Source organism: Lolium rigidum, chromosome 6 (genome assembly GCF_022539505.1).
Source record: "Lolium rigidum isolate FL_2022 chromosome 6, APGP_CSIRO_Lrig_0.1, whole genome shotgun sequence".
NCBI lineage: Eukaryota > Viridiplantae > Streptophyta > Magnoliopsida > Poales > Poaceae > Lolium > Lolium rigidum.
Window position 1 is genome coordinate 16,415,532 of NC_061513.1, and position 25,917 is coordinate 16,441,448.

A 25,917-nucleotide genomic window follows, 5' to 3' on the forward strand; every position below is an offset into this window, starting at 1 on the left:
TAGCAATTAAGTAAGTAAATATAAATGGGGTATTGACCTAGTAATAATTACATAATTTTAAAGAAGAAGGGTGCATATATGGAACTATTTTTTCTCAAAAAATAGATCAAAATCTATAAGGCAAATAGATGAAATGACCTACATGAAAAAATCTGGCAACGACAAGTGATAAACCAATGGACAAAAAAAAAAGATCAAAATCTATAAGGCAAATAGATGAAATGACCTACATGAAAAAATCTGGCAACGACAAGTGATAAACCAATGGACAAATGATACTGGATACATAGCATTGTAGCAGTTTCAAACGAGCACAGCACATTGAACCGAAAATTACTAGCTGGATTTCGCTCAACCGAATATAAATTGTTCTCACAAGAGTTGATATAACTAAAAATTTACCATCCATATCTCGGGCTTATTACAGAATATAATAACTGATTAAAAGAGGAGATCACGAACTAATCGAAACTAACTAATTTTAAGCTAATGGCTGGCCGGTGCCGGAGATGGATGGACGGCTGTGTGGCTGGTCTAGCTGGGAGCGAAGAAGATCTCGGAGTCCAGCCTCTTGGAGCGGAACAACTTCTCCATCTCCGGTGTGGTGTTGAAGGCTGACTCCAGCACGGCCGGCGATATCGCCTTCCACACGGACGTCTTCCCGGCCAAGTGGCTAAAGATCGGGCTGCAAGATTGATTTTACATAACGCAAACATTAATAAAACAAATCGATGGGTACTGCAAACTGTGAATTAAATTGATCAAAAAGAATGAGATATATACTTGGGGGTGGTGATGATGGAGAACCACTCCATGCCTGTGTCGTCAGCGATCTTGGAGACGACGAAGAACCTAGGCACGATGAAGAGGCAACCTCCCTCGGCGCGTGTCTCGAGCACACGGGTGCCGTCGATGCCGACCACCTGCACACGGCCGCTGCCGCGCACGATGTAGGTGACCTGGTAGGCAGAGTCGCAAGAGAAGCCGGGCGAGCACATGGAGTGGCCGTCGATCCTCACCAGGTCGGCGCCGAGCCCGACCTCCTTGACCAGCGGCAGGTTGGCGGTGTTGAGCACCACGACGCGGCCACCGCCGGGGATGTCCACGTCCAGGGGCGCCTCGAAGCAGTTGAGCACCATCCCCTCGCGGTCCTCGGCAAGCGGCACCGGCATCTTGTGGCCGGCGGCGACCTTGACGATGCCGGAGCCCGGCTGCGTGGAGACGATCTTGGCGGCGGAGTCCTGGTCCAGGTCCCATGCGCGGGCGACGAACTCGGTGGAGAAGCCGGTGAAGATGCCGGTGGCGCCGGTGAGCTGGAAGTTGGTGAACTTGCCGGGAGTGTGGCCCTTGGAGGTGTCGCCGAGGAAGAGCACCACGAGCTCCGAGCTGGAGTCCTGGGCGTTGAACCACCAGGTGACGGCACCGAAGGGGAGCGCGAGCGCGTCACCGGCCTTGACGGGGATGACCTTCTCCTTGGCGGCCTCCGGGAGGACGAGGCCGCATGCGCCGGCGCCCTGCAGCACGTAGGCGACCTTGGCGGAGTCGGAGTAGCTGGGCAGGGAGAGGCCGCCGGCGGCCAGGTGCAGCTTGGCGGCGCCGATGGAGGCCGCGCCGAGCATGGGCAGGTCCGCGGGGCTCCAGTCGTAGTAGGCTCCGCCATCGCCGCCGTAGGCCTTGGCGGGCATCTTGGGCGACAGGTCCATGGACATGACCTCTGCGTTGCTCGTGCGCTGCACCATTGTGGATCGGTGTACGTGCGTGGGTAGGAGCTGGACGATGAGATCGTGAGAGGAGAATGTGAATGAGATGGAGGAGGTGCTGCGAGAGGGCGTGCATTTATAGGTGCGGCTACGTTGGATTGGATAATGATGATTTGTTGCAGCTAACGAACTGATTATCGTCGATCCCCCGTTGAATAGCTGAGTAGATCGATCAGGGTTATCCCGAACAGATAGGATTAAGATATGCATGCATCAACGGATCATCTAGTTTGTTTCTGACGATACATATATATGTTGACGAACGTTGAGCGTGATTGGGTATGGGCCTGGAGAAGTCGTGCATGCGGCTGTCTTATAATTTCTAAATGATGGCCGGGCTTCTTATAACGTGGACAGGGTTTTAGTTGCAAACTCGTTCCACTAGTGTGGATTGTTGCAAACGCTAGGCTAAAGCCCACTGTGCAAAAATGCAAATCATCAGTCGTCTTTGGAACCGTCCGATGCAACCAAATCCCATGAGTTCCATCATGTACCGCAAAGATGATTTGTACGTAGTAATTTCTTTGTGTGTATGTAACATCAGTCCGCAACTTTTTCCCCAGGATAGTAAAAACTCGCGACCTAAGGCAAAACAAAATTCTATATCACCTAAAACATGCTGCCCATGTAGCAAAAACAAGCAGTATGTGGCAAGTCGTTGTTTGTTTGTAGCAAAATCTTAAAAATCACGTTATAGTTTCAGAGGTGTTCATAGGGGTAGGGTGTGGGTACGTGTGTGCGTTCATAGGAGTGAGTGTACGTGCGTATATGTGAGCTTCTATCATGTTTCTCAAACAAAAAAACCAATACCACTAGTAGAAAAACCCCCCTTTTGTACCGGTTCGAAAGGGCCTTTAGTACCGGTTTTGGAACCGGTACTAAAGATCCGGTACTAAAGGCCTCCCACCTTTAGTACCGGTTCCTTACGAACCGGTACTAAAGGTGCCCGCGGGGCTGGAGATCTTTTTTTTAATTTTATTTTCACAAAAAGACTATTTCGTTTAATTTTTTTTTATCCATTTTTTTCACTCCCTTTTTTTTCACAATTTCTAATATTTCCGTTAGTCTCTAACTACACTTAATCTCTAGTCAATTACTTACCCTTGGTCAAACTTCCCGGTCAGTCACCCATCCTCACACTACTCCAACACTAGCACGCTTAACTTCCGGGTTCCTTTCCGTTCCACTTCCAAGTGCTTCGCGCGCATGTTGTTGATAGTACTATCATATCAATCCTATTAACATGTTGGTGAATGTCACACTTCTTTATTATTTGTATTGCAAATAATGTTTTTAATAAACAAAATTAATGATGTAATAATAATGTTGAATAAATAAAATTAACTTTTTAATTTGTATTATTTTTATTTATTTTTTAAATTTTTAATATTTTTTTGCCAAACCTTAAACCTGAAAATTTGAAAATCTTATAATTTGCTAAAAGTAATAGTAATATTCTGGGATTCAAAAAATCTTATAATTATTAATTTTAATTTATAAAAAATAAAAAATAAATTCTAAATTTTTGGAAAAAACTTAAAATCTTCATGCCTTCATATTTTCATTTGGAATTTTGAGAATCTAAAAATTGGCTAGCCGGGTAAACCCGGGTGAATTCGGATGTAATTTTTTCCCACGATGATTTTGATATATTATACTTTTTTTCCGACGTCGTATGCAAAAGTTAATGCGGTTTACCATTTTTCAAACTTTTTTTACAAAAAAAGTCAAAATTCGAATTTCTTATTTTCACCGAATAGTAGATTGCATAACATACAAGAATCTGAAAACATTTTATTTTTTGAATTTTCTATCATTTTCATTTGTATTTTACAAAGCAAAAAAAGGCGATCCACAGGGGGGTGTGGAGGTGCGTGGGGAGCAGGAAAAACCTTTAGTACCGGTTCGTGACACGAACCGGTACTAAAGGTTTTTCCGGCTGACGCAAACCCTTTAGTACCGGTTCGTGACACGAACCGGTACTAAAGGTCCTTACGAACCGGTACTAAAGGTCTGGCAGTGCAACCGGTACTAATGCACCCTTTAGTACCGGTTCGTAAGGAAACCGGTACTAAAGGGTTGGACGGAAGGCCCTTTTTCTACTAGTGTACATCAATTTTTTTTTGCCTAACCTATCCAACATTACGAGAACATGCATGTAACATTGGAGCAGGCTCTCTGTAACATACACACATAAATCATTGTAGCACTTTGCCCATATTTACACAATAAAAGTTATACACACATGTAAAAGTTGTAGCGCCATAGAAAAAAAACTCCAAAACTTACCTATCTCCAACGACCATGTAGGCAATGCCATGACCAATTAAACCTCGCCGGCCACCAATCTCCCACGCCGGTGGTCAAGCCAAGACTAACCAATCCACTCATGGGGAGTTGTCCTCTACAAAGCCCGGTGGCGTATGGGGGTGGCAAGATTGGCTATGGCATCCATGACAAGCTCCACCATGGCGTCCTGTAAGGAAACAGGCGGCGAGCGGTCGCGAGTGAGCGACGCGGGGTAGGAGAAGCGGAAGCAGCCAATGGAGAGGCTTGTGGTTGTCTCTGAAAGGTCAGGAGAAGCCAAGACGTGGCTAGAAGATCGTGCCGGCATTATTCCACTACTAGAAAAAAAGCTTAGTAGTGGCGCACCCAATTTGGTTAGCAGTTTCCACTACTAGAAAAAAGCTTAGTAGTGGCGCACCCAATTTGGTTAGCAGTGGCACACCATGGTGTGCTACTACTATCATGCCACTGGTAAGTGATAGTAGTGGCGCACCACCTGGTGCACCACTGGTAACCGAAGTAGTAGTGGCGCACCACCTGGTGCGCCACTGGCCGCTGTTATTTCGTCGAGGTGCGCTACTGCTAAAAAAAAAGGTGCGTCACTGGTAAAAAAAAATTAAATTTGGATCCAGATCTTGCACGGATTTGTCGATTTTTTTGCAATGTGTTTTAAAATTTCGTTCTAGTATCCATCTTGGCACGTTCTCTGTGACGGGAAGCTCTGCATGCGGCCGAAGAGGAGGGAAGGGTCAGCGTCCGAGGAGAAGGTAAGGAGAAGAGGAGGGATAAGGAGAGGATGAGGATGAGTGGAGGAGAAGGAGAAGGAGAAGAAGGAGGAGGAGGAGGAGGAGGAGGAGGATGATGATGATGGAGGAGGAGTGAAGGAGGAAAGGATAAAGGAAGTGTGTGGAGGAGGGAGGAGGGAGGTGGGTGGGGATAAGGGTAAAGGGGCGCGGTCCATTCTGAATTTTGGAGGCGAGAAGATTAGCTGTGGTGCACCACTGGTAAGCCTGGGGAGGGGTGGACCCCGCAGAAATATAGCGGTGGCGCATGTGTGACCTTGTGCCATTGGTAACAGGGTTAGCAATGGCGCACAGCAGTGACACACAACTAGCATGGTGCGCCACTCGTAGTGATCTTACACCTAGGCCATTTTTATAGTAGTGTCCATGGTAGTTGTTACATCGTCATGTTTTCACATGTGCAGTTATAAGCATGTATTACATGTTTAATTAAAATAATTAATTAAATCATAATATCCTAATCTATAATTGTCTTTGGCTCTTTGCGATTGATCATCATCGTCTTGAAATAGTCTCCTTAAAAAATTATGTGCGTTGGACAAACAAGCATTATTCCTCTGTTCTGGTCTTTGAAAGATTAGATAGATGTCTTGCCAATGCAGAGTGGTGTGATGTTTTTCCCTACACAAATGGTTTCAATTTGCGAACTATGCTAAGTGATCATGCTCTGATTTTGGTTTCAACTAACTCTCACTTTGTTAAGCTAAAGTTGAACTTCAAGTTTGAAAATTGGTGGCTTATGGAGGAACATTATCATCATACATCAAAATCCTCTTGGCTAGCTTTGCCAAACAAGCCATTCCATGCTCGAACATCTAACCATGCAGGTACTTTGAAAAGGTGGTGTAGGAAGAAGAAACCGATTGATCACCAATTAAGAAATAGTCGGAATTATATTAATGGCATACATATGCAACCGATAACGTATATCTCTCACCGAGAGGACCCCGAGTATATCTCTCCGTTATGAGACAGCATTGAAGACCACAACTAGGATAACAATAGCATCGATAATGTATTGTAGATATATTTCCTTGTCATAGCATATCTTTGAATCTTTCTCATCTTTATTCTAGTTGCATTGGGGTTGATCTTTTGTTCATCGAGCACAACAACCAAATGAAGTTCTAATTGCATTTTTTTCTTCCACAATTTTCTTCATTGCTTTTTCCATCTTTTGGGTTGCCTTGCCCTGCCTTTTCTTCGGCCTTCTTCATCGCTTCCTCTATCTTCTGGGTAGAGTTGTGCGCTAGCTCAATCTTCTCTTTTCCCTTTTCCTTTTTTTTTTCATTTCTTCCTCCATCTTCTTGTTTGGCGCCTCCTTAGCTAGCTCAAGCTTCTCTCCAAACTTCGTTATCTCTTCGTCTGATTTCTCTACTTATCCCTTGTGAAGCATATGATTGTGTATATGGTTTTTTTTTCTAAAGGAAAGTCTGTTTTACAATTTATATGATTGTGTATAACCAGGTTGTGCGTTTGACTTGTCGTACCCACCCCAACTCCTTCAATATTTTAGACGCAGACGTCGTTACCGTAGGAAGATGCAAGAGATCTCTTCATCACAAAATTAGGTTGGACAAGCGGGTGGGAAGCCACTTAGAGAATTCAGTTATAATTCTATTGTAAATGTTAAAGAAACATGTAAAATTGATGCATTCAAGCTTCTCGAGATCCACCGTTCTAGTTTATGATTGCTTTTAAAGTTTGCACGTGTATAGACCTTGTTGTTGTCTATATGTGTGCACCCGCGCAGTGCCGGCTTTGGCCATAGGCGACCATGGGCAACGCCCATGGGCCACCGCCTTGAGGGAGCCCCTCAACGCATCTGTCCTCAGTCTTGTATGCATTCATGCTGAAAAAAATTAGAAAATGGCCAATGGCCCATGCGCCCAGCGAAACAGAAAGGAAAAAAGCGGGAGGAGAACCGACGCAGATAAGCAGTCACGCAAAGGAAACTCGATCGACGACGCCTCGCGCCCTAGCCCGGTCGCTGGACGCTTGGACTTCTAGGTTCCCAGATCGCCAATGCCAGGCTTGCACATCTTTTCCTTGCGCTGTCGATTTCTCATGTTACTTACTGTTTAGGTAATTCCTTTCACTGATATGCTCTCAGGGCCTGTCCGTTCCTTCTTATTTTTTTACAGATTAAAAATTTTGTGATCCGTTCCCAGGAAATTCCTGCACTACTTTTGCAAAAAAATTTACTCATAAATTGTCGCCTCATGCTGATCTTGATGATTTTTTTATCTGGGTTAAAAGTGTTGCAAGTAATTTTGCCCAATGACTTGATGTCAGCGCCTGAGATTTTTTAGTTTGTTACTGCCATTGATTGGTACCCAAGTGTATCAGTTGCTTATCGGTGGCGGTAGCATGAGCTGAATCTCTAAACTGAAACTACTAAAAAATTGTTGGTCAACTATGTTACAAAACAGATTGAATGGCTTGGCTATGTGTTGTATTGAGAAGGATAGCTTGGATAACATTGATCTTGAAGTTATCCTCAATGATTTTGCATCTAGAAATGCTTGAAGAAGATTTTTTTTGTTAAGAACTGGAGCATCATTATCGATGTAGTCATTGGAATTTTGTTTTATTTGAGGTAATAAAACTCTCGGGGAGTACTTTCTGTTTTGTCTCCCCTATCATTGTAGGACATTGCTTAGTTTTAACAATTATTTATAGACATCTCATACCGGTAAGTGTATGGTTGGATAAGTGTATGATTGGATGTTAGTTTTCAATATTTTGCAAGTAAAACTAGGCATATATGTATCTATATATATCTGTATGCGTATATATATGTTAGTCTTAGGGGCCTCTTTCATCAGCTCGCCCAAGGGCCACCTGAAAGATATAGCCGGCCCTGCACCCGCAGTGTGGCCACAGTTTCGAGTTGTGGCAAGTCTAGCTTTTTTTGGTTTTGCTTTCTCAGCAAATATTGCATACAACACCTACTTAGATTGATCAACTTGTTTTGAAGAATCAAAACGGTCGTATAGATTTATGTCACAGCTACATCATCATGACATCACTGCATGTGGTGTTCACTCAGAATCCGAGCACGAAGCTAGCTATGATTTGAATCAGAACCGGCTGATGGTTTGTATCAGAACCGTTCCAAGTTGTAGCCCTACTGTAGCTGTTTCTCTAGTTTTCAAGAACGTTGACGTAGATGTTTCTTGTCTCCCAATCATCTTATTGGACTTGCTTGGCCCCTGCGCAGCTCAGCTCAAAATTCCAAGTCTGGAGGGGAAAAAAGCCGGGTTCTTTTTAATCTCCCCGCGAAAATCGCAAGCTTGCCACAAAGAGAAACATGTCCAACATGGCGGCTCCCGACGCAGCAGCAGCGGCGGCCGAGATCGCCGCCACCGCCCACGTTCACGACCTGGAGCCTGCGATGGCGGCCACCCTCACACCCATCCGCGCCATCCTGGCCGCGGTCGACGCCTACGACGGGGAGCGCGTGCGCGTCGGCGGCTGGGTCAGGACGGGCCGCGTCCAGTGCGGCGGCACCGTGGCCTTCCTCGCCGTCAACGACGGATCCTGCCACGCGACGCTCCAGCTCGTCGTCGACGCCGCCCAGGTGGCGCAGCCGCCGCTCGCACGCCTCGCGGCCACGGGCACCTCCGTCCTCGTCTCTGGCGTGCTCAGGATCCCCACCAAACGGAGCAGGGAGCGCATTGAGCTCGGCGTCGACGCCGTCCTCCACGCCGGCTTGGTCGACGACGCAGCCGCCTACCCGCTGCCAAAGAGCAGGCTCAGGCTCGATTACCTCCGGGACTTCCTCCACCTCCGCCCCCGCACCGAAACTGTATGGCAGAATTACTCAACAGCAACCAAATGTTCAAGTAGTAGTATTAAATTTCCTCTGAATTTAACAACAGTACTAAGATTCAGCCACTTTGCAGATGGCCGCGGTTGCCAGGATGAGGAGCCAGCTCACATTTGCCACACACTCATTTTTCCAAGAAAACGGCTTTTTGTGCGTGCACACACCGATTGTGACCACCAACGATTGCGAGGGCGCTGGTGAGATGTTCCAAGTCACCACATTGTTTAGCCAGGCCCAGAAGGCAGACAAGGAGCTCCTCAAGCTGAAGCTTTCTGAGATTTCCCGCAACATTGATGATGATGATGATGGAAGTGTTGGTTTCGACAACGATTTCTTCAGGCGTCAGGCTTTTCTCACCGTCTCAGGGCAGCTTCACGCCGAGCCCTACGCCTGTGCTCTCAGCCGCGTGTATACGTTCGGCCCAACCTTCCGGGCAGAGAACTCACATACGTCCAGGCATCTCGCCGAGTTCTGGATGGTCGAACCGGAGATGGCATTTGCAAACTTGCAGGTATGTCCCCTCTATAATATGTATGCGATGTTTACTCTTGTGGTGCCGATATGCAGTACTGACGAAAACTATGCAATTAATGTACAGGATATTATGAACTATGCAGAAAGTTATGTCAAGCACCTCTGCCAGTGGTTGCTCACGCATTGCCTGGAAGACATGAAGTTTATGGTTGAAACACATGATAAGACTGCCATCCAGCGTCTCGAGCGTGTTTCCACGACTCCTTTTGAACGCATTTCGTATACACAGGCTATTGAGATGTTGGTAGAATCAGAAGGTAACAAAAAGTTCCAGACCAAGGTTGAATGGGGTATTGATTTGGCGTCTGAGCATGAGAGGTATAGATGAATTTTATCTGGTAGTTATTATTTTTCATCTTCTATCATATCTTGTTGTGAATTTGTAGTAATTTTGAATTTCTGCATTCTGAAGGTATTTGACTGAGGTGATATTTGAGAAGCCAGTTATTGTTTATAACTACCCAATAGGAATAAAAGCATTTTATATGAGGCTCAATGATGATCAAAAGACCGTGGCTGCTATGGATGTACTTGTTCCCAAGGTATACGGGCGTAAACTGTTGAATCATTAATTCGGTACTTTAATTTTGGACTTTTTTACATATGTATCGGTTCCTTTATCATGAAAGTGACATTGTGTGCTAGTCAAAGTAGGTTATCACACCTCTATTGAAAATTGAATATTTCAACCTTAACTTTTTTGTATTACTTATTTGCTCAATGTTGCGTTTCTTAGGTTGGTGAATTAATTGGAGGAAGCCAAAGGGAGGAGCGCTTGGATATTCTTAAACAACGGTAAGAATCCCTTTTTTTGTTCTAAAATGTTAAATCAACCTCAGTGATGAACAATCTCCATCTGCATAAAAAATAATAATACAAATGAATGGGGTGTATTTTTAGTGAGCTATAATTGACAACATATTGCTGTACATGTAGGATACTGGACGCTGGTCTGCAACTGGAGTTGTATGAATTTTACTTGGACCTTCGACGCTATGGAACAGTGGAGCACAGCGGGTTTGGGCTGGGCTTTGAGAGGATGCTCCTTTTCGCCACAGGTCTCGACAACATCAGAGATGTCATCCCGTTCCCAAGGTTCCCTGGGAAGGCTGACCTCTGAAGATTTGGTCTCGTCTGGGAAGCAAGAACACCAAATCCATAATTTGATATATGACTGCTGGCTGGGGTGGTATTATATACGTAAAGCAGGTAGGATTAATGAGATTAGGAGTTTACATGTGTACATATTATAGTTCTAAGTTTTTTCCTCCTTCAAGTTTATGATGTCCATTTGCTAGCATAAAAATAGTCTGGATTTCCGAAAATTCAGATCAATCTTGAATATTGATGTGAGGATTAGTTCCAAATTTAACTATTATTCGAAATAGAAACATAGATTAAGGCCAGACCAGCTGCTAGCCGGTCCATGGAAGAGTAATTGATTGCCGACTGGATATATTATGAAATCTGAAAGGCCAACGGCCGATCTTTATTAAGGAAGGAGTGATATGTTATGAAATACAGAGCAAAACTTGACTCCTATTGGTTAAGTGTCAGTAAGACATGCTTCTCGCTCACCTGTCTGTTTAATTAGCAGCTGGTGATCATTTCAGTTAGACCCATCAACAGAAATTCGTAGTCAGAACTCAGGAGATGCCGAGTTCCTATGGATCAGGTGTTCAGCTGCTAGCGTTCCTATGGATCAGGTGTTCAGCTGCTAGCGTTCCTATGGATCAGGTGTTCAGCTGCTAGCTTCTCTGAACCAGTGTAATACTGCTCACAAGATAAGACACTCGATTCTAAACAAATAAGCATGCATCACGGCTGATTACCTCGTTTTTGAGAGCTATATATGAACTTGACTAATGAGCGGATCTCATAGCTGTCTCGTCGATCTGGTCCCAAGACAAACCATACTACTCGCCGATCATGGCGATGTCTCGTCTTTGGTCCATCGTCAGCGGTGCTGCAGATGCAGCAGCATTGCATCACAGTGCTTGCTAGCAACTGATTCTGGGGGAGCTATTTGTTCACAATGTAAAAAAACTAAAGATCAGGTAGAATTATGCGTCTACTCGGATAATCACCGAGTCTCAGATCTCATTGATATATAGGGGAGGTACATTGTTGTGCAAGTAAGTAATACATCGTATGCGACTAGGACTTCCATCGATACATATCTGAACTCCTATCGGTATACGACTAAACTACGGACAACTCTATCTCTAACACCCTCCCTTAATCACAACTTTGACAAGTTGAGATTAAATCTGAATTCTTCAAAACTCCTTACAGGTAGTGGTTTTGTAAAACCATCAGCAATTTGATCCTTGGAAGGAATGAACCGAATCTCCAATTGTTTCTTCAGAACTCGTTCTCTGACGAAGTGAAAATCTATCTCAATGTGTTTGGCTCTGGCATGGAACACTGGATTTGCTGCCAGATATGTGGCTCCTAAATTATCACACCACAAACACGGCGGTTGCTTCAACTTGACTCCAAGCTCTTTAAGCAAAGACTGTACCCAAATGACTTCAGCTGTAGCATTAGCAACTGACTTATATTCTGCTTCAGTGCTTGACCTGGATACAGTAGCTTGTTTCTTGGCGCTCCAGGAAATAAGATTTGGCCCAAAAAACACAGCAAAACCACCAGTTGATCGACGATCATCAACACAGCCAGCCCAGTCAGCATCAGAGAAGGCACACACTAGTGTGGAATGTGACTTGAGAAAAGTCAAACCAAAACTCATAGTATGCTTGATATATCTCAGAATTCGTTTTGCAGCAGTCCAATGCACAGTGGTAGGAGCATGCAAATACTGACATACTTTGTTGACTGCATAGCAAATATCATGTCTTGTGAGAGTAATATACTGCAACGCACCTACCATACTTCTGTATTTGGTACTGTCTCCAGGACCTAGCAAATCTCCCTCCCTTGCAGTGATCTTCTCAGAAGACGAGAGAGGGGTAGGCGATCCAGAGCAATGAGTCATGCCAACACGAGCCAGAACATCTTGAGCATACTTGGCTTGATTAAGGACAATACCATTATGTACTTTGTGAACTTCAAGACCCAAGAAATAATGAAGATCACCAAGGTCCTTAAGAGCAAATGCTTTACCAAGAACCTTAAGCAGGTTGTCAATCGCAGCTTGAGAGGAACTAGCCACTATGATATCATCAACATATATAAGCATGAACATGGTAACCTTGTTGTGTCGATAGATGAACAAGGAAGTGTCTGATTTGGAGGCAACAAAACCGTATTTGACCAATTGAGAACTCAGACGAGAATACCATGCACGAGGAGCCTGTTTTAACCCATAAAGGGCCTTGTCCAATTTACATACATAATTCTTGTACCTTGGATCTTCATAGCCAGGTGGCTGTCGCATATAAACTTCCTCTTCCAGAACACCATGAAGAAACGCGTTCTTGACATCTAACTGTCGCAAACTCCATCCCCTGGATACTGAAATAGACAAGACAAGACGAACAGTTGCTATTTTCACCACTGGACTGAATGTGTCTTCATAATCAATGCCATATCGCTGTTTGAAACCTTTTGCAACAAGACGTGCCTTGTATCGATCAATAGACCCATCAGCTTTGCGCTTGACTTTATAGATCCAACGACAATCAATGATATTTTTACCTCGATGTGCCGGGACAAGGTGCCAAGTTTTATTTTTTGCAAGGGCGCCTATCTCCTCGTCCATAGCGGCTTTCCAATTGGAATCTTGCAAGGCAAGGGGCAGACTGGTTGGTTCTTCAGACACAGCAGACATACCCCAACGGACGGTACCATCCGTGTATTGTTTAGGCTTGCGAATACCGCGAGACGCGCGTGTAGCCGGAGGCGAGGGTGGCACAGGCTGGGGCACAGAGGAGGCAGAGTGGCAGACACAGCGGATCCGGAGCCAGAAGCAGCAGATCCAGGAAGATTCGGCGCAGAGGATCCTGTAGGCGAGTGTGTGGCTTCTGCAGAGGCTGTGTGTCCGCGAGAGGACGCAGAAGATCCCGTCGCGCCAGGCGACCGGTCTGATTCACGCGCAGACGCGGCAGACGGCGTCAGGATGCCAGGCGAGTGCGTAGACCGCGCGGGGTTGGCCGCTGCACGATCCGAGGTGGATCCGCGTGCGCCCGAGGCTGATCGTGGCGATCCCGAGGGGAATGTCGGCAGGGAATCCCCCTCGTGTCCTGTGCCGCTGTCTTCTGCCATAATCTCATGTGAGCTGTTTAGACTCATTTGATCATCATTTTCAGCCAGATTTTGTCCTGGAGTTTGCTCATGAGATGTAGAACCCTGGGGAACAACAAAAGGAATACTCACAGCAGGGTTAGTAGCAGGATTATTATCATCATGATGATCACTATTCTGGTCGTCCCCTGACACAAAATCATGAAGTGATGGATCAAGCAACATGATTTCTTTGCGAAGTAAGGCTCTGATACCATGAAAGATTATTGCACTAGCCAATTGAACCAAAAGTCTGAACTGATGGAAAGAGACTAGGCAGTGTATTTATATTCAACACTCCCCGTCACGTCTAGGCTATTTTAGTCCTTAGCGTGGGTTCGGTGCGGGCCGCAGAATCTTTTTTTTCTTTTGTTTTTAAAACTGCGTGAGCAGGGTCTTGAACTTGAGACCTCTTGGCTCTGATACCATGAAAGAAACTAAAGATCAGGTAGAATTATGCGTCTACTCGGATAATCACCGAGTCTTAGATCTCATTGATATATAGGGGAGGTACATTGTTGTGCAAGTAATACATCGTATGCGACTAGGACTTCCATCGATACATATCTGAACTCCTATCGGTATACGACTGAACTACGGACAACTCTATCTCTAACACACAATTGATGTTTCAGATTTGTTCCAAGTTAAATTAATTTAAATTTGACCGAATTCATAGAAATATATATGTGTGCACCATCAAGTTAATTTTGTTAAATTCATCATAATATATTTTTGAACTGCATAGATTAGACGCCGTAGATATTAGCACATTTTTTTACAAACCCAGTTAACTTAGTTCCTCCGTCCCAAAATATAAGCCGCCTAAGATTACACAGAAGTCAAATCATACTAAGTTTAAACAAATATTTAGGAAAACATATTCATATCTACAATATTGAATGGATACTTTGAGAAAATATACTTTGCGGTGAATCTATTGATATATGTTTTGTATTGTAGATGTTTATATCTTTTTGTATAAAATTGGTCAAAGTTAGAAGACGTTAACTTTGACTAACCTTAGGCACCTTATATTTTGGGATAGTTCAAATATTCCATGAATGGATGGGTAATGTTTAACCTTTATTCTTTGAAATGGAATAATGATTAACCAGCATAAAATGGATTTTTTTTGTTAGAATTGCATTTTTTTTAGCAAAGGTTAGAATTGCATAGAAATGGAAGATGACATGATCGGCGTTTGCGATACCGTCTGTTGTCGCCTGTGGGCTTCTGAAGTCACTATATGGATAAGACCAACACAACCTGACCTTTGGTTTTAGTCTAAAAAAAAACTGACCTTTGGTTTGGGCCATAGGACTACTATTTACTCCACACAAACTGGCCCAATCGCTTACAGGGTTTCAGGCAATAGCATGCATATGAACGTGACAAAAAGAACACTCAACTTTTTTCAGATAATTATTAAGAACAATTACTAATTAAATAATTTTTTACAAAACAGACTGCCGATCTAATAATAACTATCAACAGCAGTATACATTTTTTTTGACAGTAACAGCAGTATAAAAATTAAGTTATATACACGTATGACAAACTAAGAAAGGCCGCCCAAGAAGCGCATCAGATTATATTCCGCTCGTGCGCGCGTGGCTCCCTCTACCCAACATATATCTCATGTCGACCAACCCAAAAAATATTCCCAACTAATTGGTCGATCGATCATCAGTCACCAGTGTAGTGTCTACACGAGTCAGATTAAAGCTAGACATACACATACACCCGCGAGAGGAAAAGAAAAGCGCATGGAGAAAGATGGGATTACCTTCTTTGTTTTTTTTTTCTGGTATACTTTGCTCATGCGTGCCCCACTATGGAAACCAGTCAATGGCCCCGGCAGTTCTGTGCCGACGACACAGTTGCATAAAAAAATCGAAAATTTCAGATTTTTTGAATTTTTTGACTCATTAATGGCACAAGGGATATCTTCAACTCTAAGCATGCTTAATCTCACGTTAAATTACTTGTTGTGAAGTGTATAAGTAGATTGCCTAGCCCTTTCCATCAGTTCGGACTTTTGGTTCAAGTGGCTAGTGCATGAACCTTAACATGGTATCAGAGCCCTAGGTCTCGAGGTCTCGAGTTCAAATCCTGGTTTTCACATGATTTTCACATGGTTTTCGCAATTAAGCCTAAAAATTCCTGTCCCCCCCCCCTCTTTAGCCACCGCTGATGCCCTGTTTCGGTGTGCTCTTCTTCTTTCACGTGTTGAGTTTCTCTTCTCCCGTCACACGCGAGTGGGGGTGTTGTGAAGTGTATAAGTAGATTGCCTAGCCCTTTCCATCAGTTCGGACTTTTGGTTCAAGTGGCTAGTGCATGAACCTTAACATTACTCACTCGTGATCAAATTTCTTGGTCGCCCGTCCATCCTCAGGCTACTCCTAGTTCGGCATGCTTAATTTTTTCGTTCCTTCTTGATGAGCTTCCGGTAGAGCAGTTATACTTTGTTGATAATAGTAACAAATCAATTATGTTATCCCTCGGGCGGGCAATCGGAATGTTACATGTCTTTATTTTTTGAATTTCAAACAACTAATTAACTAAACAACAATGAACAAGTAATAATAAATATAAAAATATTTTTAGTTATTTTTTATCAAAATATAGAAGTTGAAAAAAAATCATATTTTCTTTTGATTTTGAGGAATGTAAAAAATCGGTAAACGGCCGTAGGCGGTTGAAATTAGATATAAAAAAATTATAGATACATTTTCATATAAAAACATTTTCATCGGAGGTCATATGCAACCACAAAAATCGTTTTATCGAAACATGTCACCATTTTACATAATATATTAAAATTCATATTTGTTAATGTTCCTAACAACTACAACACATAATACTACATGGTCCTCTCATAGGATTTAATTTGGAGCAAAAAAAAAAACGTGTGCCTACCATCACGGTGCTGATCCTGTGCCGACGGTTTTTCTGGAACGACGATTAGACCGGGCCTGTGTTGACAGTGGCCGTCGGTACAGGTTGCTCTGCGCTGACGGATTTCTGATACATGTGCGGACGGTCCCGATAAAAAGCCGTCGGCACCTGGTGGCTCTCGTGTAGTGCCAGTTTCTAAATTGACTTTTGTTTGACAACATGCGTAGACCCAGGGGTTAGTAAAATTTTGCACTCGCACCTCATTGTAATTGGGAAGCAGGAAAAAACAAAATGAAAGGTCCACGCATGCATGGAAAGGCTACTGCAGTACTAGCTACCGGCTAGTTCTGAAATTAGGGAGACACGCATGATCTGCGAATCATTGTTTCAGTGCAGCTTCTACGCAAGAGAACGCGATGATTACACCGAAAAGTTGTCTAAATTGGCATAGGTATTGGTGCAACAATTACAAGCAATTGGAACAAGAATTAAGGGATCAATTTTGACCATTGTGATGTGTTTTCTTGCTTCAATGGTTGTCCATGGCATGTTCTACCGGCCGGCGGCCGTAACTCTATATATGCACCTTTTCAGCCGTCTCTGCCGATGCGGCCTAATTTCAGGTGTGCAACTAGGTGTCGTTACACGTTTCATGTTTAGTGCGTTTTCATGCAACTACTTTTTTTCCTTAAAAAATTACTAAATATTTTCATGTAAGTATCTTTTCCCTTTTCAAGAACAAAAAAATAAATGAGAGGTATGGAGCAAGGCGGCGTTGGAGATTCCGGAAACGAGTCGGCACACGATGTACCCAGGTTCACGTCCCCTCGGTGGAGGATCGCTACGTCCTGCTATAAATCACTATGATCATACTGTCGCCAGCGTTAGGCGACTTGCTTTGTGGTAGCCGCCGGAGGCGGAGGGGGAGATTGGATCTAATGAGAGATTACCCGTATGATGAGATGCCCCTGGTGGCTTTATATAGACAGCCACCTAGGGTTTACAGGTATAAGGCTATTTGGGCCGCTACGCTTCATGGGCCTTTTGCAGATCCAGTCGCTCCAGGCTTCAGTCGCTCCGGGCTTCAGTCGCTAGGGCGCATGGCCCAGTCGCCCGCCGACTGGAACTGCCTTCGGCTCTCTTCATCTGGCGAGTGAGCTTGGTGATGGGCTCCCTAGGGCGTATCCCCATCAATAGGCTTGTAATCTTACGGGACGGGTACAAAACCCTCCCGGATTCTGTAACTTGTGTATTATGAAACCCTCGGCTCCACCTCCTATATAAGGGGGAGTCGAGGGACAAAGAAAGGATCGAATCTATTGTCAACAGAGCCCTAGTTTTTACAATCAGCGAGTACTTTTCGGCTGAAACCTTCGAGATCTACTTGCCCTCTACCTCTAGCAAAACCCTAGTCTACAATCCGTAGGCATTGACAAGTTAATCCCGTGTCAATTGGCGTCGTCTGTGGGGAATTAGAGGCGACAAAGAGCTGATCTCGATGGCACATCCAGAATCGTCGACTTCGTCGGTAGCAAGCAATGCGATGGATCTGGCTAGAGAGATTCCTCCTCCCCTCGCGCCCCACAGCCGCCCGCCGCCGGTCGCTCCCCAGCCGCTGCCGCCGCCGACCACGGCCCCGGCCCCCGTGCCTAGACCCCAGCCCCGGCCTAGCTCTGGCGGTGGTGGCGGCACCCCCTCCGTCGAATCGACGAGGGGGAGAAGAGGGTTTCCGCGGACGCGTTCCATGGGAGGTGATGAAGCGTCGGTGAAGGAAGCCGGGCGGCACGGCTACTTGGCCGGGGCCTGAGGCTCTCCGTCGGTAGCCATGGAGGATTCGGTGGAGCGGTGGCGGCCTCCGCCCCCGGTAACGGTTCGGCGGTGGTACGCATTATCCGCGTCGCTGTCCTCTTCCTTGGTGATCCGGCAGGGGGATTGGTGGCGTGGGGGCTGCTGATCTTGCTTTGTTTTTTGTGGCGGTCCTCGGGTTTATCGCATGCGAGGATGAAGATCTTCCGGATGTCAGTTTGCTTTGATCTGGCTAGAGAGATAAGTTCCGAAAAGCTCCGCTGGCGATTGGAACAATGCATCTTTTGCCTGGAGTTCTTGGATCGGGTGGTATTCGGTCGCGCGCACCCATGTTTTTATTCCGACTGTTTGGTTCCGGAGAGAGCGGCGCGAAGCTCAATTCTGTGTTGACATCTGGTGACTTTTTGGTCCATGGTAAAGTCAGAAAAAGAAATATCATGAAGGCCGGATTGGTGCACTGGGTAAAGAAGGTTCGAGTCTCCGTGATGCTAAGGGATCTGCTTGGCGTTCCGAGCTCCGCAGTAGTGGTATGCATGTGGGGGCGGCAGCACAGGGTTCAGAGTCTTACCTCTCAGGGTGAAAAACCAAGGTCTGGCCTTAACTGGTTGTGCCTGGCAATGATCTTGTTGGAGGCACTGTTTTAAGAGTGAGGACTATCTTCAGGGTGAAAACCTAAGACCTTTGCTAGGGCGACGACGGTGCTGGTGCACTATTTCCTTCTTGGAGGCGTCGTTTTTGGAGAGTATGTACTTCAGGTGTTGTCACGGTGGTGGTTGTATCGCTGTTGCTAGGTTTAGAAGGCTGTAGCGGGTCTTTTATTTTTTAGTTTTTTTTCTCTTTTTTGGGTGTGTGCATCCGTAATGACATTAGGGTGAGGCGTTGTTGCAGAGGCTGGGTGTACTTGGTATCTTTTGATATTAATATATTCCGTTTATCTAAAAAATTCGTTTTCTTCTTCTCGGTGATTTGGATAGATGGCGACGAGCAGAGGCAGAGCGATGTGATGGAAATTTCTCTGTCCGTCAGTGCGTATTATTCCACAGCTTCTTGTGCTAACCGTGCGTCACAGTGTCTGCGTGTGCTAGTTGTGCCTGACTTGCTTGGTAGGTACTACGCGCGTAGTTACACATGTACGTATTTCCTGCAAGCTAGGTACGCAGCTCCTCTATGATGGATAGATGGATCATGGATGGTTTCACTCTCCAAGCAAAATAAATCCAGCAAGAACTAGAATACAACTGGCATGTTCAGTGTGCAGCCGCTAGTTTCAGAATTCAGATGGAGATGAGAGCACGAGACCGTTGTTCGCCGATGTCAACAAACTCACTGTGAAAAACGCCCTCGCGTCGTCCCCTCCAGGCGACGCAGGGGGCGAACCCTAGCCTTCCAGCGCCGCCACCCCCCTCCCCTCCCTCCCCGCCTCGTCGCCCCTGGAGGCCGCCGCCGGCAAAGGCCGTGCTGCGCCCGTGATGGGGGCGGCGAGGATCTGGGCTCGTGGCCCTCCTCGCTGCAGGATGGAGGTCAGCGCAGCGTGGGGGCCCCTCACCGCTCCTCCACGTCGTCTCCGGTGGCCCAGGCCTGCTGCGGGCTCCCGGTGCAGCTCCGGCGCCGCCCCGTCGTGGTGACGGGCCCGGCATCGTATCTGGCCGGAATCGACCGTAGCCGCCGACCCCTGCAGATCTGGCGCCGTCCTCCCGTCGTGGTGGTGGGTGTCGGGCCTGGATTTGCTCGGGATAAGCTTCGGGCCGAGGCTGCCGGCCCGGCGTTGGTGGAGTCGGCTGGCGGCACGGTTGGGTCCGTGCCGCCTCAGGCACAGTTGGGGCTGTGTCTTGGCTGCCGGGGCAGGGGCTCCGGGCAGTCGTGCGACGCCGCTCCAGGGGTGGGTGGCGCTTGCTGATGCTTGCTGGTTGCCAGCCGCGGCCGCGCGGGTGAAGCGGTGGTGGCGGTGTTAGCATCCGGCTCTTGTCGCCGCCTCGCAATATGCTTGGTGGGGCGCTGTGCTTCGCCATGGACGGCAGGGGCTGCTCCGAGGCGGCATGGACGGGCTGTACACGCTATGGTTGCTCCGGCAATTCTGGCGGTGCGCGGCTGGTGTCGGCGTTGAGCTTGGCGTAGTTGACCCGGGTCTAGGTCACCTGCGTCCCCGGGCTGGCAAGACCGGTGTAGTGTTGCCGGCGGTGCCGGCCCTGTTTCCCAATCTGCGGTCTCATGGTGGTGGCTGGCCTCGGGTTCGGGGTGGACATCGGCGAAAGCTGTGCAAGGCCTTGGCCGCTGCGGGTGACGACGACGTCCTCGACGCCGTGTCCCTTCTTGGAGGCGTCACCAAATGTCCCTCCTTTTTCGTAGTTGGATCACGCCGCCATGCTTAACTTGCGCGCTTCTCCGACGGCGCAAAGTTCTCTTCTTTGGCTTTAGGCACACCCTCTCCACCTTCTTTGTGCTTGTCGCCGCCATTGTCTCCGTGGCTACATATACACGGTGTTCGGTCTGGTTTGGGCGGCCTCCTAGATACCCGGGGGTGGTTTCCTAGGCCGGCGTCATGCCTCAGGCGATGCCGGTGGTTTCTTCCTTACGCCGTGGGAGCTATGTGTCGTAGGATAAGTGTCAAGGCTGCGTCTTGAGGGGTGGTGGTTGGGCTAGGGCGAAAGCCCGGCAAGGCCTCGGCCGGTGCGGGTGACGGCGACGCCCTTGGGCGCCGCTCTCCTCCTTGGAGGCGTCTCCATCAAGCCCTCCCTCTTTAGTATCTCGAGACAGGGAAGATAACCACGCTCCGACGGTCATGGGTGCGCTTTGCAAGCATGGGAGATCCGTTAGTTCCGGGCAGTTCTCGGCGCCGTGCCCTTGCAACGAAGACGACGCTTCCATCGACGGAATCAAGCTCTCTGCCTAGTTAGCTAGTGTTTTGTAGCTTGTTTCTCTTCTTCTTCTTTGTTGCTCCTTTTGGAGTATCGTAAGCTGGTAACCCCAGCATTTCGCTGTTTTTTCTTTTCTGTTGTTGCTACCGTTGTACGCTTGGCCGGTTGATGACTTTGTTAATTCAAAGTCGGGCTTTCGAGCCTTATGTTTAAAGATGGAGTAAAATGCATGGCAAGTACTTCAACTTGTCAGTGGGGTTCAGTTACATCACCGTACTCAGAGAATACCAAGTTACGGTCACCAAATACGAGTTCCATGCTCACATACGGTCACCGCTGCCCGGAGCATGCTGTATTTCTCGACGTGGCACTCGGTGGACCTACAAGTCAGGACAAACATGTTGTTTGCATAAAAAACCCAGAACTTTGGGGACGCTACAAAAGCGGTCAACCTGTCCCGTTCCTCTGGTCCAACCCCAATCTGGCTTCCCGCCGTGCTGCGGACGTCGGCAGCCTCCACGGTGCAGCTTGGACGCGACGCCCTCCTGATGCCGCTCCGCGCTGCACTGATGCAGGCGTACCATCTCAGCCAGCTCCTCCATCATCGAGGTCGCGCGCGGCGCGTGGGTCTTCCGCCACTACTACTCTACTAGGGCGACCGAGCATCGTCGATGTGCCGCAGCAGTTCGTCGGAGACGCCACAGAGCTCTAGTTCGGAGGCGAAGCACGCTGCGGTAGAGCGGGGATACCTCGGGGAGGGGTAGGAGGAGGAGCAGCGAGCTTGGCCGAGAGTAGCCGCCCGTGCGGCGACAGGGAGGGGCCTGCAGGCAAGGAAGGAGACGGGGTCGCTGATTTATTTTGGGAGAGGGGAATCTGGCCTCGAGGCGACGGCGCCGTAGCACGGGGCCTCGTTGTGCCGGCCCGGGCTTGGGGCAGCAGCGCTGCAGGAGGCCGGGATCGGGGCGGTGGACTTTCTCTCGGGTACTAGGCAGCGGCCGTCGCCGCGCGCGAGGCAGACTAGGGGAAGCAGGCAGATGACGGGACGCCCGCGTGATGTGGTCGGTGAAGGAGCAGGTTGTGGCGTGGTTGGGGAAGGAGTCAGTCCGGGGCGGCACAGGAGACTGCCGGTACCAGTTCTGCTTGCTCTGCTTCTCTGGGAGGGACATTTGTGTTGGAAGAAAACAAGCTTTAGGGTTATTTTGGCAAAATAAACAAGAACTCGGGCTGACATGTGGGTCATGTGCATGCCACGTAAGCAAATACTGCTAGCTCCTCTTACCAGTGACCGTCTCTGCACATGTTGAACGTATTTGGTGACCGTAACTTGGTATTCTTTGAGTACGGTGATGTAATTGAACCCCGCTGACAAGTTGGAGTACTTTCCATGTATTTTACTCTTTAAAGATGAGAGCACGAAACAGGCAGACAGACCGACATACGCAGCGTCGTTTTTTCGAGTAAGTGAATCTATCTATGAGCTCGCACGTGCAGATCTGCTGCCATGATGTGGCAGCCTCGATGGAATCTCTAGGTGGTTGCCATCTTAGGATCATCGTTAAACCAATAATGTAAGCAAACTGTTACAGAGAGAGCCTGAACAACTTGTCCAAATTTTGTTCTACTGGTGTATAATTAAATGTAGGAACCTGTGTGATGCGATGTTAGTAGATCATCCAATAGCGGAACGGGCTGATTCTTGTTATACTAGCTCCGAGTCGACACACATGGTGCGTCTGCGCTCCTGCAGGTTCGATGGGCGTTAAGAAATGTATGTATATTTGCTACAATTTGATTTTGCACTAGTAGGAAAATCCTTATAGGCAAAGCTTAGTTCTGTGGCGCACCGTTTTGAATGTGCCACAGAAACTTGTTTTGTGGCGCACCAGGAAGTGTGCGCCACAAAAATAGCTTATTTTTGTGGCGCATGGCCGAACCGTGCGCCACAGAAATTATGTGGGGCCCACATTCTGCCACCACGAATTATTAGGGTAGGTATTTCTGTGGTGCACAGCGCTTTCTGTGCCACAGAAATAACTATTTCTGTGGCGCACTGGCTCTGGTGCGCCACAGAAGTAGTTATTTCTGTGGCGCACCGGCTCGGTGCGCCACGAAGTAGTTATTTCGTGGCGCACTTCGCCGGTGCGCCACGGAATTAGGGTAAGTTATATCATCCCCGTACCCCTCCCCTCCCCTCCCCACGCCCGTACGTTCACCTCCCCTCCCTCTCCCCCGCCGCCGCCGCCATGGTCGTCGCACCGGCCGTCGCCGCCGCCGCCTCCTTCCTCCGCGAGGGCCGCATGCCGCCACGCTCCACCCATCCCCGCCACCCGCAGCACAAGCCGCTGCGGCGTGGAGGAGGAGGGGCCGCCGCATGAAGGAGGAGGGGCCGCCGCGTCAAGGAGGAGGAGCCGCCGCGTCTTCCTCCTCCTCCACCCCTCGCCGTCGTCGTCAACCTCCTCCTCCACCCCTATCGTCGGTGAGCTCCACCTCTCCCTCCCCTCCCTTCTCCTCCACCCCTGCCGTCGTCGTCAACCTCCTCCTCGATCCACCCCTAGCGTCGGTGAGCTCCACCTCTCCCCTCCCTCCCTCTTCCTCTACCCCCGCTCCGGATGTGTTGATGTTGTGCTCGATCTGGATGCTCTTGTGCTTGCTGTTGTTCTCTCGGATGTTGATGCTTGCTCTGGACAAAATTACAGAGAGGATGATGTTGTGCTCGATCCGGATGCTGTTGTTGTCTGCTCGTTGTGGTCATCATGAATAAAAACAGTCAAACATTCTTTTTGTTTTACTGTGCTGTTAGCTATATATTTTTTCTATGCTCTGCCTGTGATGCTTGTGTTTTGGAGCAAGCAGCTGGCATGGCATGTGAGAGAGAGCATGAGAGAGTTCTTGGGGGCAGAGATGATGGCAACATCAAGCACTGGTCCTGCATTGGTCCTGCTTTGAATTAGTAAGATCAAGTAGTGGCTTGAGTTCCTGTTGGTAACCAATACCAACAGAGAGCTACTTCATTTTAAGTAGAATTTCTTTTAAGGACTCTAGCTAGATTAGAGGGGAAAAAGATTGCTGATTTGTTGCCTATGATAATGGATCATCAAATGTTTCCCTTTGTCCCTGGTTGCCTCCTTAATTGATGCCTTATGATCCAAATGATCCAAGTCCCTTGCTGTTGACGTCAGAAACCCACCGGCGGGCAGTGACTGGTCAACACCGTAGAGCCGGGAACAACTAGGGCTGCGGCTGGCCCCAGTCCCTCAGAGCGACGGCCCGCAAAGCCTCCCGGTCGCGCGCCGATGCAAATTGCAAGGGCGTGCCACCCGACCTATACCCGGTCGGGAAGGTGTGGATGATGCCTCGCTTAGTTTCCTGCGGGGCACACACGTACACGTTAAATACGAGCCTCGATCGGCTCTCGGGTTGTCCCGTGAATCGGCTCATGGAGCCGATCCACCCATGATTCGTCCAAGGTGGCCGAATATATGGTGGTCCTGCTTGATCATGATAAAGCATATGAGATCCACGACGATCTGGGGTTTTCACCGCATAATCGGATCATCCTACTCACGATTGGGCCTCGCGCTCACACACGGTGATCGTAAGCCAGCCCTAGACAAGGCCTAAAAACCAACGCTAGGTTGATCCTCGGAACGTCCTGTCTAGGGGCAGCGAATTACACCCTGCATGCCGCTGGATCCTCCAACCCTTTGTAAGGCCTAACTATTGCAGATATTAAACTAATCCTTGATGAATCAAGGAGCAATCGTAACGGATCAGATCTACTAAATAACGATCAAGCGGGGTGCCGCCCCTGCACCCATGATGAGGTACGGGGACGGCTAGATGCGCAAGGGTTGCACTACGACGAGCATATGATACTAGGAACAATGCTAACCCTAACACATCTATGATAACTACGTTGCTCGCCATCAAAAAGGCTTCGATACGAGCAACGCATGAACAACTAGGCAGGCTCGTGCTGCCTAGATCGCGAGATGCGATCTAGGCGAGCATGGTGCTTACCGGAGGAACCCTCGAGACGAAGGAGTTGGCGATGCGCCGAGATTGGTTTGTGTTGAACGTTGGTTGTTGTTTATTCCATAAACCCTAGGTACATATTTATAGTCCAGGGGACTTTCTAATGTGGGCATGTACTAAACCGTGCACGAGATAGATTCTAACTTCTAAACTAAAATGCGATCTAATATGTTACAGATACACGGGCAGTTTAGCCCAACTTGGTATAAAAGGCCGATTCACGTATTTCTTCCACGTACAATCTTTCACGTCCATCTCGATCGCGGCCCACCTCTAGCTTGGTCAAATTCTGGTGATAACACTTGCATGATCCCATTTGTCCCTAATGTTGCTTAATTAAGATGAATAAATTCCCTCTAATCACCATTTGGAGATCAAGACTAGTTCTTGATATCCATTAGCTAGACTCCAATATTAAAAATATCTCCCAAATATGGAGACAAACATTTTAACATTACCCCAATTGATGCCTTTGTCCCTGGTTGCCTCCTTAATTGATGCCTTATGATCTATTTCTTGTTGGCTTTGATGAAAATAGAGATATCCACAGTAGGGGATCATGTAAATGAATGCCACTGTGGTATCCTTTGAAGAAAAAGGACTGTTTCTGATGGTTTTAAAAGGCTAGGTGGTGCTAGGTGATTAAGTTGGCTACCAAGACTTGTCTCATCTGGTTAGCTGGCTAGGTGGTGCTAGGTGTATACTGCAACTATGGTTTCTGACCATAGTATTTATGTTGACCAATAATGTATGAGGCACTTATTCCATTTTGTCATTCCATTTGCTTTGAGATTTTCAAAATGCCGATGATTAAAATGTTTGGTCCCCGTACACTTGGGGGTGGCGTAAGTGAGCCTGGT

The 25,917-nt window shown here is 47.5% G+C and overlaps 2 protein-coding genes across 2 annotated transcripts; one reads left to right on the forward strand and one right to left on the reverse strand.

Annotated features, from left to right (window-relative positions):
- Positions 1–518: 518 nt before the first annotated feature.
- LOC124668540 (11S globulin seed storage protein 2-like) lies at positions 519–1,739 on the reverse strand. The gene is made up of 2 exons (XM_047205662.1): positions 784–1,739; positions 519–685 (listed from the first exon to the last, which is right to left on the reverse strand). Exons 1-2 carry the CDS (start codon positions 1,737–1,739, stop codon positions 535–537), a joined length of 1,107 nt encoding a protein of 368 aa, XP_047061618.1. The 3' UTR covers positions 519–534.
- Positions 1,740–8,171: 6,432 nt separating this feature from the next.
- On the forward strand, positions 8,172–10,359 carry LOC124662203 (asparagine--tRNA ligase, cytoplasmic 1-like). Its single transcript, XM_047200073.1, has 6 exons — positions 8,172–8,660; positions 8,758–9,192; positions 9,280–9,533; positions 9,628–9,757; positions 9,952–10,010; positions 10,152–10,359. The coding sequence occupies exons 1-6, from the start codon at positions 8,172–8,174 to the stop codon at positions 10,333–10,335; spliced, it is 1,551 nt and encodes a 516-aa protein (XP_047056029.1). The 3' UTR covers positions 10,336–10,359.
- Positions 10,360–25,917: the final 15,558 nt, after the last annotated feature.